The sequence below is a fragment of the Xiphophorus maculatus genome, chromosome 23 (genome assembly GCF_002775205.1).
Source record: "Xiphophorus maculatus strain JP 163 A chromosome 23, X_maculatus-5.0-male, whole genome shotgun sequence".
Lineage (NCBI taxonomy): Eukaryota > Metazoa > Chordata > Actinopteri > Cyprinodontiformes > Poeciliidae > Xiphophorus > Xiphophorus maculatus.
This window is the reverse complement of record NC_036465.1, coordinates 3,572,075-3,584,621: the sequence shown is the minus strand read 5'-3', so window position 1 is coordinate 3,584,621 and position 12,547 is coordinate 3,572,075. Positions and strand designations below refer to the sequence as shown.

General features: G+C 35.6%; 3 protein-coding genes across 13 annotated transcripts in view; all 3 read right to left on the bottom strand.

Moving 5' to 3' along the window:
• Window positions 1–2,435: 2,435 nt before the first annotated feature.
• Window positions 2,436–4,001, bottom strand: LOC106699675 (fibroblast growth factor-binding protein 1-like). The gene is made up of 2 exons (XM_014469350.2): window positions 3,903–4,001; window positions 2,436–3,336 (listed from the first exon to the last, which is right to left on the bottom strand). Exon 2 carries the CDS (start codon window positions 3,315–3,317, stop codon window positions 2,709–2,711), a length of 609 nt encoding a protein of 202 aa, XP_014324836.1. The 5' UTR covers window positions 3,318–3,336; window positions 3,903–4,001; the 3' UTR covers window positions 2,436–2,708.
• A 1,710-nt stretch (window positions 4,002–5,711) lies between these two features.
• Window positions 5,712–6,959, bottom strand: LOC102238121 (fibroblast growth factor-binding protein 2-like). Its single transcript, XM_005800601.2, has 2 exons — window positions 6,231–6,959; window positions 5,712–6,082 (listed from the first exon to the last, which is right to left on the bottom strand). The coding sequence occupies exon 1, from the start codon at window positions 6,884–6,886 to the stop codon at window positions 6,239–6,241; it is 648 nt and encodes a 215-aa protein (XP_005800658.1). The 5' UTR covers window positions 6,887–6,959; the 3' UTR covers window positions 5,712–6,082; window positions 6,231–6,238.
• Window positions 6,960–8,385: 1,426 nt separating this feature from the next.
• Window positions 8,386–12,547, bottom strand: part of LOC102232194 (prominin-1-A-like) — a 62,008-nt gene continuing 57,846 nt past the window's right edge. For all 11 annotated transcript variants that reach the window (XM_023328690.1, XM_023328695.1, XM_023328696.1 and 8 more), the window contains one exon: window positions 8,386–11,327. The gene's annotated coding sequence lies outside the window, so the exon portion shown is untranslated. The remainder of the gene's footprint in view (window positions 11,328–12,547) is intronic.

Below are 12,547 nucleotides of genomic sequence, written 5' to 3'. Positions count from 1 at the left end.
TTCTTAAGTGATCAGACTAGGAGTTGCAAGGAAGCCATAAGTTGCACAAATGCAAAGAGTAAATTTTTCTCAAGTTTAAGCCATATTTCAAGCATCAATTCAACAATTTAACTCTTACAGAGCAAGAATTAGTTAGATTTTTAACCCACTGAGTATCAACTGCAAAATATCCATTCTCTAATTTACAAACACATTATATTAAAAGCAATAGATTCAGTTGAAATGGTCTTTCTACACTTTAACAAACAAAGGTGTTCCCTGGTTTTCTGCTCAGTCAGAACCCTAATGAGAGATAACTGAAGACAAAGCCTATAACGTCCACTCGCCATAAAAATAAACCATGTAGAAATGTGGAGTATCAAGCACAAAAGAAGTGATTTTGTGGACCTATGTTCTGCAATTATTTGAAATATTTAATACTTGTTTCATTAACCACATTGAGCCATCTGTTTAATTCCTAGAAATATCAGTTTTATGTGTGCTGATATGTGAGTTTTTTTTAACTAGTCAAGAGGTTGGCTCAAGGTCAAGGATGAGCTGAAAGACCAACTCTGGACTTTCCAGGTAAGGATATTTAATACTTTTCAATTTTTTACCTTTCATATCACTGTTCTAACCTAAAAAAACATTTTGGGTTTTTTAAAGGTATTTATTTTTAAATTAGAGTCAAGGTTTCAAAGGCTAAATAGAGATTTTGTAGTTTCTTGTTTCTGGCTGTTTCCTTCCAAAAAGTAATACATTTTAACTTTAGCAAGTATAAGGTGGTAAATATTAGTCTTTCTTGTTTGTCAAACATCAAACCAACCTTTATTTATAATTAAAAACTCTCAAGTGTAGAGAATTGTTTGAAGTGATAATAGCATAACCTACTCTTCAGACACAGATCCTTCTTTCTTTAAATGGACTGCACCTGTGGAGTATTTTGAGAAACTAGTTTAAAAGAAAAAACACACCAGTTGTGAATCAGCAGAATTAGGTGCACAGAGGAGCTGCAGCTGGACTACAACCATCACTGCTACCAATAAGCTCAATAATCATTTGCAATTTAAATGGCATTGTTTTCATACTCATCTTAAAAAACGTTATTTGCAAATCTGTGTTATTTGCACAGCTTTTAGTTTTTGATACACCTACATACCTCAATGCTATTACTAAAGAAATATTCTATTCTATTCTATTCTATTCTATTCTATTCTATTCTATTCTATTCTATTCTATTCTATTCTATTCTATTCTATTCTATCCAACCTTCCCAGCAACAGTGGTGTTCTGCTTTCAGCAGGTGGGGTTTTATTACATTGCTTGAAGTAAAATTCCTCCCTAAGTACACTTTTAGATTTCCCTGCAATCCTCCTGACTTTGTGACTGCCTTCTAATTTTCTTTTCTCTTTAGCCACATTGCTTAAGTCTTTCTTTTTTTTCTACAAAAACAAATTTCAAACAAAGAGCACAAGGGAGCCTGCTGAGTTTTTGAACTCGATGGATATCAGCTGTAGGGATTGCATTATGTTTCAGCAGGAGTTCAGAACTAAATCAAAAGAAAAGTATAAAGTTATCCCCCTCCTAAATCCCAGCCTGGCCTCAGGCCACGGTGGTTTCTGAAAGTCTGCTTTTAATGACCTCTGTCTGACTGCTGAATGCTGATATCCACACTCTGCGTGCTGCTGATGATTCAAGTATGAGCAGATTATTACCAGTAGGAACTTTAAGCTACATAAAGACCAAAAGGAGACAAATCTAAAAATTTGCAGCCTGAAAATAAAAAAATAAAATACTTTATAAAAGCTAATGTTTATTTTCTCATGTAGATTTTCAAGGTTGAAATCTGTCTAGAAATTAAACTAAAGCACTCTGATTGAACTTGATATTACACATTCTGGCATAAAATAACATTACCCAGCATGGATGCTTCACACCTAAAGACATTTGAATTAATGTAACCAAGAGAAACATACATTAAAAAAAGATTAATAGCTAAAAAATGATCAGTTGAGAAAGCTAATCTGATAACTGCCCAGACATTTAGGGTGCTTTCACCAAACTCTAGTTTGCTTGCCTAGAAAGTCAGGTTTGTTTGGGGAGGTTTAATGCACAAACTCTGGTCCGCCTACAAACCTACAGTAGGTATTGGTTCACTAAAAGTGAACTCTGGCACAGTTTGATTGCATATGTAAATGGTAAATAATATATATAACCTGGAAAAAAGTTTCACCAAGAACTGAGCCTTGGGGTACACCTGCATTAATTTTTCAAAACAATAATTTTCCACAACTGCTCACAGGCTACAAACAAAGATTTAAACTGCTCAAAAACACACCTTTCTGATTACCCGTAACTTATTGTTGTTTAATATATGAAGAGCCTTTTAATATCCAGTAAAACTGCTTCATTAAGAGTCCCCATTAAATAACGAAGATGAAACTTAGCTTGTGTGGATGGCTATGATTTATTTTGGATGGATTTAATTATTCATCATTACAATGGGAAAAAAATGACTTTAAAGTTCACATAACATTTTAGTTTCTATCATATAAATACATATTTTCATGCAAGTAGAATAAGCAGTGTTATTTTATTTCCAATGTGCAGTGACTATCACTTTACAAGTTGAGTCTTACAATCTCTTTACAAGACCACAAGCTACATGAAGTATACACTTAAATACTGTATGTTCTGAAGTGACCACACAAGCCAAGCCTTTTTCTATCTCAGCAATCATAATTGTTCACCATGGTGGAAAAAAATGTGCAAACACTAGACCAGGAGTCACTGCAGAACTCTTTGGCCAGTTTCTTGTTCTTAGGCAGGCAGGATTTGGCGTCTGTGTCTGGAGCTGCTGGAATGTAAGGCAAGGGAGTCACCGCCTTCTGGGTAACTACGAGCCTAAAGTGAGCCTCTCTGGGGGCTTGTTTGCACATGCCTGCCCTCACCAGTAACTTTTCATTATGACACAGGCTGTTTTGCTTCTTCAGAGCCCTGGCAATCTGCTTCCAGTAGAGTAAAGTTTTGGATGTATATTGGGGACAAAGAGCTGGTCTGCCAATATAACTACAGATGAAGCTGTTTTCGCCAGTTTTGCAAGTAATGAAGAGAAACAATGGATCATTTTCTATTGCAGTCCAGGTGCAACGTGAACCATCTTTTGTGACCAGTTTGCCTCCAGCCGTTTTCACACGGCTCAGTTCTGATCTTTCCTTGCGATGTCCTCTGTCCCCCCGTCCTCTACGTCCGTGGATCCTCTGACAGCTGCCCAACATCATCTGATGGGAAATACAAGCGAGCACCATCAGGATGGCTATGTTGGTGAGGAGAGCCATGAAATCCACAGAACACCCCCTGCAAAAGAATTCATTAGAGATATGACCCAGTATCACTCACAATGCACTTTTCAAAGAAAACTGTTTTAAGCCACTATTAGATTAACATTCTGGAAGAGTTGAGAGAATAATCAAACTTTTTAAAATAGCATTTCACTCCTATTTGAGTTTGAGAAACCAAGGGACTGATTTCAAAATGAGATTTACACAAATGTTGTAGGTTCATAAAAGAGAACCTATTTAATCTGAGTTCAGTTTACATTAATCTATGTATAACACTTTAGCAAAAAAGAAGCTTTTGCCACTGATTTAAATACATATAAAATGACAACTATTATGCAAAAACGATATTCTAACTTTACAATATCAGTGATAGAAATGAAGAGACTAATTTTTAAAACTCTTAAATGTATGCATGTCTATAATAACCTAATGTTATTCATTTAAAATTAATACTTAGTGTTATGCTAATATATCAAATGAATTAAATTTATTGTAGTTAAAACACAACTAGAGACTTCCACCAGGAGCACTGGTGGAAAAGTTCTACAGAGCAGGCTTACTGAAAAAATTGGTCAAACTTACTTGCCGTTTCAGAGAAAGTTCAGTTTGCTGTCCCGACACATTTGAGCTCTCTCGTGTTTTCTTGCAGGTTGCAAATGCTGCTGCAAAGTCAGCAATCCTCTTCAAACCCAGAGCCACACACACAATGTATCAAATGCAAGCACACACCCCCCACACACCCACATGCCCACACGCACACATATATGCATATACTCAATAACAACGTCCAAGCGTATATACTTACTGAATTCAAAAGTGGTTAGAAATAAATTAACCCTCTATGGCATGACTTTTTATTTTTGTGGGGAAGAAATATTTTCCTGCATTCTTTGGGAGCTTGGTGGTCCCTAATTACATGTCAATCATAAAATCGGACTCTGACACCTCCTGGAACCAGATTTGGGTTTGTTGCCTCAGGGTAACATTGGTCTAGAACACCAAGATTGTCTACACTGATTATGAGAAATGAAATACAAATCAAACAAAAACTATATTCATAAAAGAACTATTTTTTGGACAAAAATATGTCAAAAATCATGCCCCCCAAAAAATAAAATAAAGGAGCAATGTGAGGTACAGCTATGTGGTTTGTTGCCTGAGGGCAACGCCATGCCATAGAGGGTTAAGCTTAACTTTTGTCCAGGCACATTTGGCCCCAAAATAAAACAAATTAACTTTACTTGTATTAAAATCAGGTATTATGACCATTACACAAAGATAAATCAGCTGAATGGTAGTACGTTGTGCCTCACTCTCTGACTGAAAGGGAGTAAATGTATATATATAATGTGGATGTGATGAAAATCTGACTTTACCTACGCCGAGGAATCACATTTAAGAGAATTTTCCAGTTTCAGAAAGAGCTTGCTGGTTCAAGAAATCTAAGCTACACAGCATGAAATTCTGCAATTTTAAGAAAAGTTGACATCTGAGACATTTTAGTCCTTCACTTGAACATCTGTGAGGTGCAGTGAAGATAAAATGATTTTGAAATGTGCCAGGTGCCTCAGCATGAGAAAAAATGTAACAAGTGGGGTTTAATGCATTTACACCATGAAGGTCATTCTTCCTTAGTTTACTTCATTAGTTTGGCTCATGAATTATGAAGCAGGAGGATTAATGTTTTCCTATTTTGTCACATTCCAGCCACAAAGTTCAGTGCATATTAATGGGATTTTATGCAACAGATAAACACAAGGTAGGTAACTGCAAAGTAGAAGAAGAGAAATGCAAAGTTTGATTAAATCAGGTCAAGTTGTTAATATGATACTAAAAGAAGAAATTAATATTTGTAGTTTTTTCTCTTGCTATTCAATACCATGTATATGTGATCAGAAGGCACCAATATGTAGACATAATATACAGGATGACCTTTATTTTGTTTTTTTTTATTCCTGTGCATTAAGATTTCATCACTATAAATCTATTTAGTCTAGACTTACTGTATCTTTTAAGTTGAGGAACATAAACCAGCAAATAAAATTAAAATAATATTAAAACTTTGTGAAACAAAAAACAACAGTCAATGTTAAAGTTCTGCAATTCCAATAAAAATACATATACTGTTGACATTTAAATGAATTAGTCCAGGCTGTATGTGAATTAAAAAGTTAAATGACTATCAATAACAGTACCGAGGTATCGGAAAATAAAAACAACGACAATGAAGGCTTTCTTTGGTCTTTGAGACATTTATCTTCAGAAATGAATGCCAATAATTGTCAATAAAAATTCCCCCTCCCTGAAGGGAGGGGGAATTTGTGAATAAAGCAGATGGATAAGAATTGTTTAACTAATAGTGTTTATTTCTCATTTAAAAGCATTTTCACAGTCCATATATATTTTTCAAAAAATGCCAGTAGAGAGAAAGTATTTTTTTAAACAACAAACATAAATTCTGATCGCTACAAACAATATTCAAGCTAATTATAGGAAATATCCCAAAAAACACAAACATCTATACTATCTTTTCACAGGTTAAAGCAGTTCTAATTCATACAGGTCTACTTCATGCAAAACATAAAATAAACTGCTAAAGATTTCCAAAGAAAAATGTATCACGTAAAATCAGAGAAATAAAAATGTAACAGCCACTGTAGTAACAGGCTAATTCCGTAAGAGGGCGCTATAGATGTTTCAAAACAAATAGTTGGCCTGGATTTTTCCTCCACTGGTGGTTTCAGTCACCAATTCAGCACAATCTGTATGCAGAGAAAGATATAAAATCCTGATCGTTATGAATCAGTGATGAACGAAAAAAACATTTAAGCAAACAAGATTACACAGGATTATACTTGTGTAATCAGGATTTATATCTTAAAAAGATATAAGGAATTTTCTGCTGCTCACCTTTTTTGTTAATTCCGAAACCAACCAATTACAAACGAACAGACGCCCTGCAGGGACCTCCAGCAGTACTGCTGAGCCATTCTCCTCCGGGCGCTCTCAGTCGGAGCTGCCGTCGGCTGTGATTTGGCTCTCTGTGTGGTTTTAACTTTCCCTGAATCCCAAGCTGTTTTAAAAGGTGTCTTCATTGTCAAATTAGGTCTTCCACGTGCAGCTGAGCTTTGGGGTTTTCCAGGCTGCTTTGATGGCTGCGCTGCTGGCCGAGACCTTAGGAAAGGACCAGCCGAGAAGATCATCTGAGATTCATCAGTCGCCTTCCTGCACATGTGAGGTTTGATCTCCCTAGGACCCTGACAGGCGTGTGCTTGCTTCCTGAGGACCCACATCATCTGGACGAAGTAGTGCCTGGGGTTTTTGTTGAAAGCACTGCAGGTGTAAGGTCTCCCCATATACTCACACCAGTAGGCACGTCTGTTGCCCTGGCATGACAGTCTCAGCTTTATGTTTTCTCCTTGGCCTGTAAGGATCATGGTGCACTTGTCCTTAGCCTTGGTTTGGAACTTGACGGGATTGTCCCAGATGCTTTGTCTCCTTTCGTCCTGTGCCTCAGCTGGCCAAAGGCAGCAGGCCAGCAGCAGAGCAGTGGCTTGGGTCCACATGGTGTCAGATAGATGCCGAGAGCAGGATAAGAATGGAACTGCTTGAGCTGAGGCTTCCTCTTGGTATTTATTGGGCAAGCAGACACACAGTAGCTTTAGGGAACAAAAAATGAGTCAGACTAAGAAAAAGTGGTTATATGGGCGGAGGAGCGAAAAGCCACATTAGTTTCTGCTGAAATGTATGCAAAGCCCACTAAGATGCAACATGGATTCTCATGTTTGATCGTTTCACATAAAAAAAAGAACAACCACCAACCGAGATGAAGAATTATTATTTTTTTTTATGTTTACTGACTTTAAGAATGTATAGGTCAGTTTCACACTGGATTAATGCGCTCAAACAGAAATTGTCACAGTTTCCAATTTGATGCATACATTTCAATTAGAAATGTGAAATATGATAGAAAAAAGAAAGCTGAACCTCTCTTGTTTGCTTTAAGTGGCAGTTAAGGCTCATAACTGTGCAGGGTAACCTATCATTTCCCTCTAAACATAAACCCAGGACAGTGCCACAGAGAAACATGAGTACACACATGCAGGGACAAGACTGGAAAGGGAGGCAGTAATGGCCATGCCAATTAAGAAAGCACAAGAAAATGCATGAAATAGGAAGGAAGGATGAAGCACACATATGGCACACAGGGTCTTACATGAGATTACTGTTTCGACCAAAACAATTGTAATTTTTTGCAAGAACTAAACAAAACAGAGAGCTATTTTTTTTTTTACTTGATCAGAAATGCAATGATTTGTGTTCCTCATCTTCAAAGTTGAGTTAAATATTTTTAGAACAAAGTGAAGGAACCCAGTGTTTGAACTAGTAACACCCCAAAAGGGCAGGGTTTACAACTTACATTAACTTTAATTACCAAGTATGACGTGATTTTGACTCATCTGATACAGAACATTTAACTGTAAACCATAATTGCATATGAATCCAATTAGTTGCAACATTTTGAGAAATCAGATTAAACTTTTAAATTATTTAACATAACCACAATGTTCAGTGTTTCAGTAAATATGAATAAAGTCAATTCTCTCAAACTCGGCCTTTGTTTTTGACTGGTTTTCAGACAGAAAAAAGTCTGTGTGTGGTTTTTCTTTGAGTGTTTATTTGCATCCTGCTTGGTGCCTGAGAAAACTTTGAAGCCAAGCTTATGGAAGAGGATAATAATGTCTTATTGAAATAGCTGACCGGTAATGCAACCCACAGGGTTCTGGCTTGGCAGTACAACCATCACGTTGGAATGTGCATAGTGCTAAAGTGTGCAAAACCATCTGCTCCATTGTTACACACAGTTCCCATTTAGCAACAAATTTATATTAATTTCAACATGTGTTCCTGTTTTTAGCCCTCAGAATTATACATTCCATGTTTTGCCTCACAGTAAAATAGGAAAACTGACTAATTACTTTCTTTTCCTTAACATGTCAAAAATATTGTTACCCCAAAATACAGAGCAAGCTGAAAAAAGGTAAAGAAAGATTGGAAGAGAAAATAACTTGAAATGGAGAGTTTATTCACAATTTATACACTTTTTTTAATATCCACATAAAAAACAAGCATCTTCCTGGATCCATCATCGCCCAACTGTTCAGCATCACATTTCAAACCAGCAACCCATTCATCTGATCAACCCAAAGCTGTCATATATACCTAGTTTAAGCACTTAAGTTGTGAATTTGTCCCCATAAATGCGTTACCAGACTCCAGCAAGGAGTAAAACTGTGATAGTCAGCATGAGCACACCGATCACCTAAAAATGTCCACCTTGAGGAAAACTAAGTTTATAAATGAAGCAAGCAAAAAAAGAGAACGCTGGGAAGAGACACAGCTGAGTTCACATTATGGAAAAACACAGCTGGGACATTTTAACATGGCAGTCAGTGTTTTCTTTGGAGAAATAAAATTATTCAAAATAGTGTGTAAAGTCAGTGTAGCAGAGCATAACTTGTAAACCATTGGTAAATATTGTCAGTACTTCTACTGCAAATTACAGCAAATTACAATTACAGGCTTTATAGAAGTCAGATGTGCACAAAAATCTACAAAAATTGGTTAATTTTTAATCCTTGTCATGGTAACCTAATTAAAAGTTGTTAAATGTTAGTACTCTCTTTAGCGACTTCTTAATTGACACATTGTTTTTGTTTGTTTTTATTCAAGCCCATGGGCTTGTCTTTTAAAAACAATATCAAACTTGGATCTAAGACGGATTTATTGGGAGTATAAAACAAATGTAATATAGAAATTATGGATAAATTATTAAATTTAGACGAGCCTTTACCATTACAGTTTAATATATATATATATATATATATATATATATATATATATATATTTGATTCGCATAAAAACTGACTTTTGTTAGTCTTCATATATGCATATTATATAATCTACTACCTGGTATATGTTTATAGTTATTGTGCATTGACAGTGACGAACAAAATCCAAGTTTTGGTTGCTAAGGCAGGTATTGCTTTTTTCACAGTCCACATAAATCAGATCTGTGCAAACCATGAAAAATACTTCTTTTAACAATCTGATTGATGATGCTCATTTGTCCCATAAATTGATTGTCTAAGCTCTCACTGGAGAAAGCATCTATATAGAAATATGAGATATAGGATATGTTGATTGGCCTCCCTGATGTAACAATATCAGCATAATTCTCGCTCAACCTCTACATATAACAACAATTAATGAATGAACACATTCAAAAGTTCCATGTATTCAGAAGTAGAAGTACTGTTTAACAAAAAAGCAGGCGAAGGGCAAAAAGTGTGCCACAGAAAGACTATTTAAAAATATGGGATTTGGCTTCAGTTAACTTTCCACTTTAAAATTATGAGTACCATAAAGCAGGAAAGACCTGAAAATAAACGCATGTGGTACATAGAGGAAATAGAAGTAGATGTTATTTTTACTATTATTCTCCAACTGTACTGTATTATTTATATGGATAGTTCAACCAAAACACATCAGCTATGCATTTGGTAAGAATTTGTCATTTGGTGTTACTGTGTGGTTGTGATGGGGCTTTTTTACCATAACAAAGGAAGATGACTGATCATATGGGTCCCTTGCTTCAAGAATTTGTGTTTTTTTTCTAAACCCACTCTTCAAAATAATTCTGAGATTTGGTATTTAAAACTCCAAGTAGAAGCTTTAGAACAACTTACCACTCTGAATTACAAATAATGCTAAATGTTAACATCTGACACAAGTTTAAATGGTACAGAAAGGGCATTTTAATGCTGTCAGTTCCTAGATTGTTTATATTTAACATAGTGATATGGCCTTTTTTAACTGTAACGTTATGGTAAAACATCCCAAAGGCAGACAGTCCTCTTCAGTGATTCTCACATACAGGTGGGTCATGTTGCCCCTTTGTCATTTCATACTTTTCCAGTTTTGCCTTTTTCACGCTGAATAGTTATTGCATACCAACAACAGCAACATCTGTTGTTGTTATGCAACAAATGTTAGTATGCAACATCTGTCATTGGATGTTGCATACCAACATTCAGTCAGGGGACATTTCATACCCAATTTGACCATTGAGTTAAAATCATTTTTGGTATTTTGCTTCTACTGTAAAAAATCTTTTTTGTCATGTGACTCCAGTGGGACAGGTTCAAGTAGATATCAGAGTCAAAACCAATGAAAAAAGGGTGCAATATAATTTTTTTAAGAAATAAAACTGCATCTTTGTTATTGAACTATTCCTGAGATTTGAACAACAGGATACAAGTAGTGTGATTTATAGGTAATATATTGAAGAATTTGGGGACAAAATGGCTCAATTTGAATGAGGTTATGAATTGTCAAAGAGGAAAATTGACCCATAGCCACCTAAAATTAACAAGACCAACATGTATGAAAATATTGTAAACAGCTATAAAAAAAGTCATGCTTAGTTTTCTTACAAATTCTCTCCACAAGTTGTTATACCACTGTTCACACAAGCCTTTTCTCAACAGATAAAATATCACATCCATGAGCTCACTTGTGTTTCAGTTAAAAAGGATGCATTTTTTTCAACAAAACAATCAGATCTTTATGAAACCTGTCTTTTGACACTCACTTTGAAAGTGCAACACCCTTTTTAACTGCAGGAAGAAAATAAAACTTTCTCCAGCTTCTTTTTTCTTGAGCACAAAGTTCATAAAAACGAGCAAACACAACAGTCAATGTTATGTCCTCTCAAGGGCTTTTTCAGCTTGGTTTTGTGTCCAAACAAATGTAAACACAGACACAACAGTCCTGGAAAATGTAGATGAAACCTGGCTCAGATTGATGCTGAGGGCTGATAAGGTGAGCGTCCTGCCGGCAGAAACCAAACTGGAGAATTTGATCTGCATCATTGAACAAGCAGGACCTTCTGTGTTCTTCTTTTGAAGTGAAGAAACCAGCGTATTTTGAGATTCCTCAAGTGAGCTACAATAAATGAAAAGGAACATTTTGAGTTGTTAACTCATAAGTTGTTAATACATTTTTGTAAATATACTCTCTGGCCAAAAAAAATTCCCAACCAAATAAAAAAGGTCACAATAAGCTTTGCAATGTCACAAGATTTATTTATAACCAGCATTACATTCATTTTGTAATGAATGTAATGCTGGTTATAAATAAATGTCATCTTGCATTGACGATGGAAGAGTGCGACCACTGTAGTGAGCCTTCTGATTGATTGATTGATTACTTGATTGATTGAAGGATGGATGGATGGATGGATGTTTGTAAAAATGGTGTCTGATGCTTCCTGAATGATGAATCCCATCACGAAACATAACTTTATCACGGGAAAAAAATGGGCATCATTTAATCTGCCTCTCTTTTTACCCTCATGGCCCATCACACTGTAAGAGGGTAAATCTGAACTAATAATATAACTTGATCTTCTTGCATTGCTCCAGAACTCAAACGTTATGCTCCCTTGCAAACTGACGCTTTTTTTCTAGTTAGCCTCACTGATTAGAGGTTTTCTAACTTCTACACAGCTGTTCAGGCCCAAACTCTTGAGTCCCCTTCATTGTAGAAATGCTCTTATTTTCACTACTAAACAACCTTAAGTTATACTGTTGTTTTTCTTCTATTTGTTAATGTTTAAGAGATCCCTAATCAGATCCCTAATCATAATCATTCAGGATTCTTTAAACCACATTTCTTCCTGAAAACAATGGTTCTCTACTGTTATTCAGGTTCTTAAATATTCATTTGACATTTAACCCAATTCTGTAATTTTATCAGTTTTTTTCTCTGCTTAATGTCAATGATTTGACCTTTCTTAAACAGACTAACATCTTTTCCACAACCACGGGATGTGTCTTTCCACATGATGTCTAAGAAATGAGGAGCAACCATTGCATCAGCTGGAGTTAACCAACGTGTTGCTAGCTAAGTGAATCTCCAAATTGTCAGTTTTGTTAACTTGTGTGTTTTGCCTGGGAACACAAAGCCCAATCACTTCACTTTCACATTAAAACAGATCAGAATGAAGTTTCAAAGAGAGGGAATTATCTTACTTGTAATCAATAGAAATGACCTCAGTCAGATGTTATCATCAAGACAACAAGCTACTTTCAAAAATGTTGTAATGCTGCAAAATCTTACTTGGAAAACTGAACAGAGTTTTAAGACTAAATTAGATAGAATGC

Excerpts from the sequence above, each read along its gene's own strand:
- LOC106699675 (XM_014469350.2), bottom strand. The coding sequence starts at position 3,317 with ATGGCTCTCCTCACCAACATAGCCATCCTGATGGTGCTCGCTTGTATT.
- LOC102238121 (XM_005800601.2), bottom strand. The coding sequence starts at position 6,886 with ATGTGGACCCAAGCCACTGCTCTGCTGCTGGCCTGCTGCCTTTGGCCA.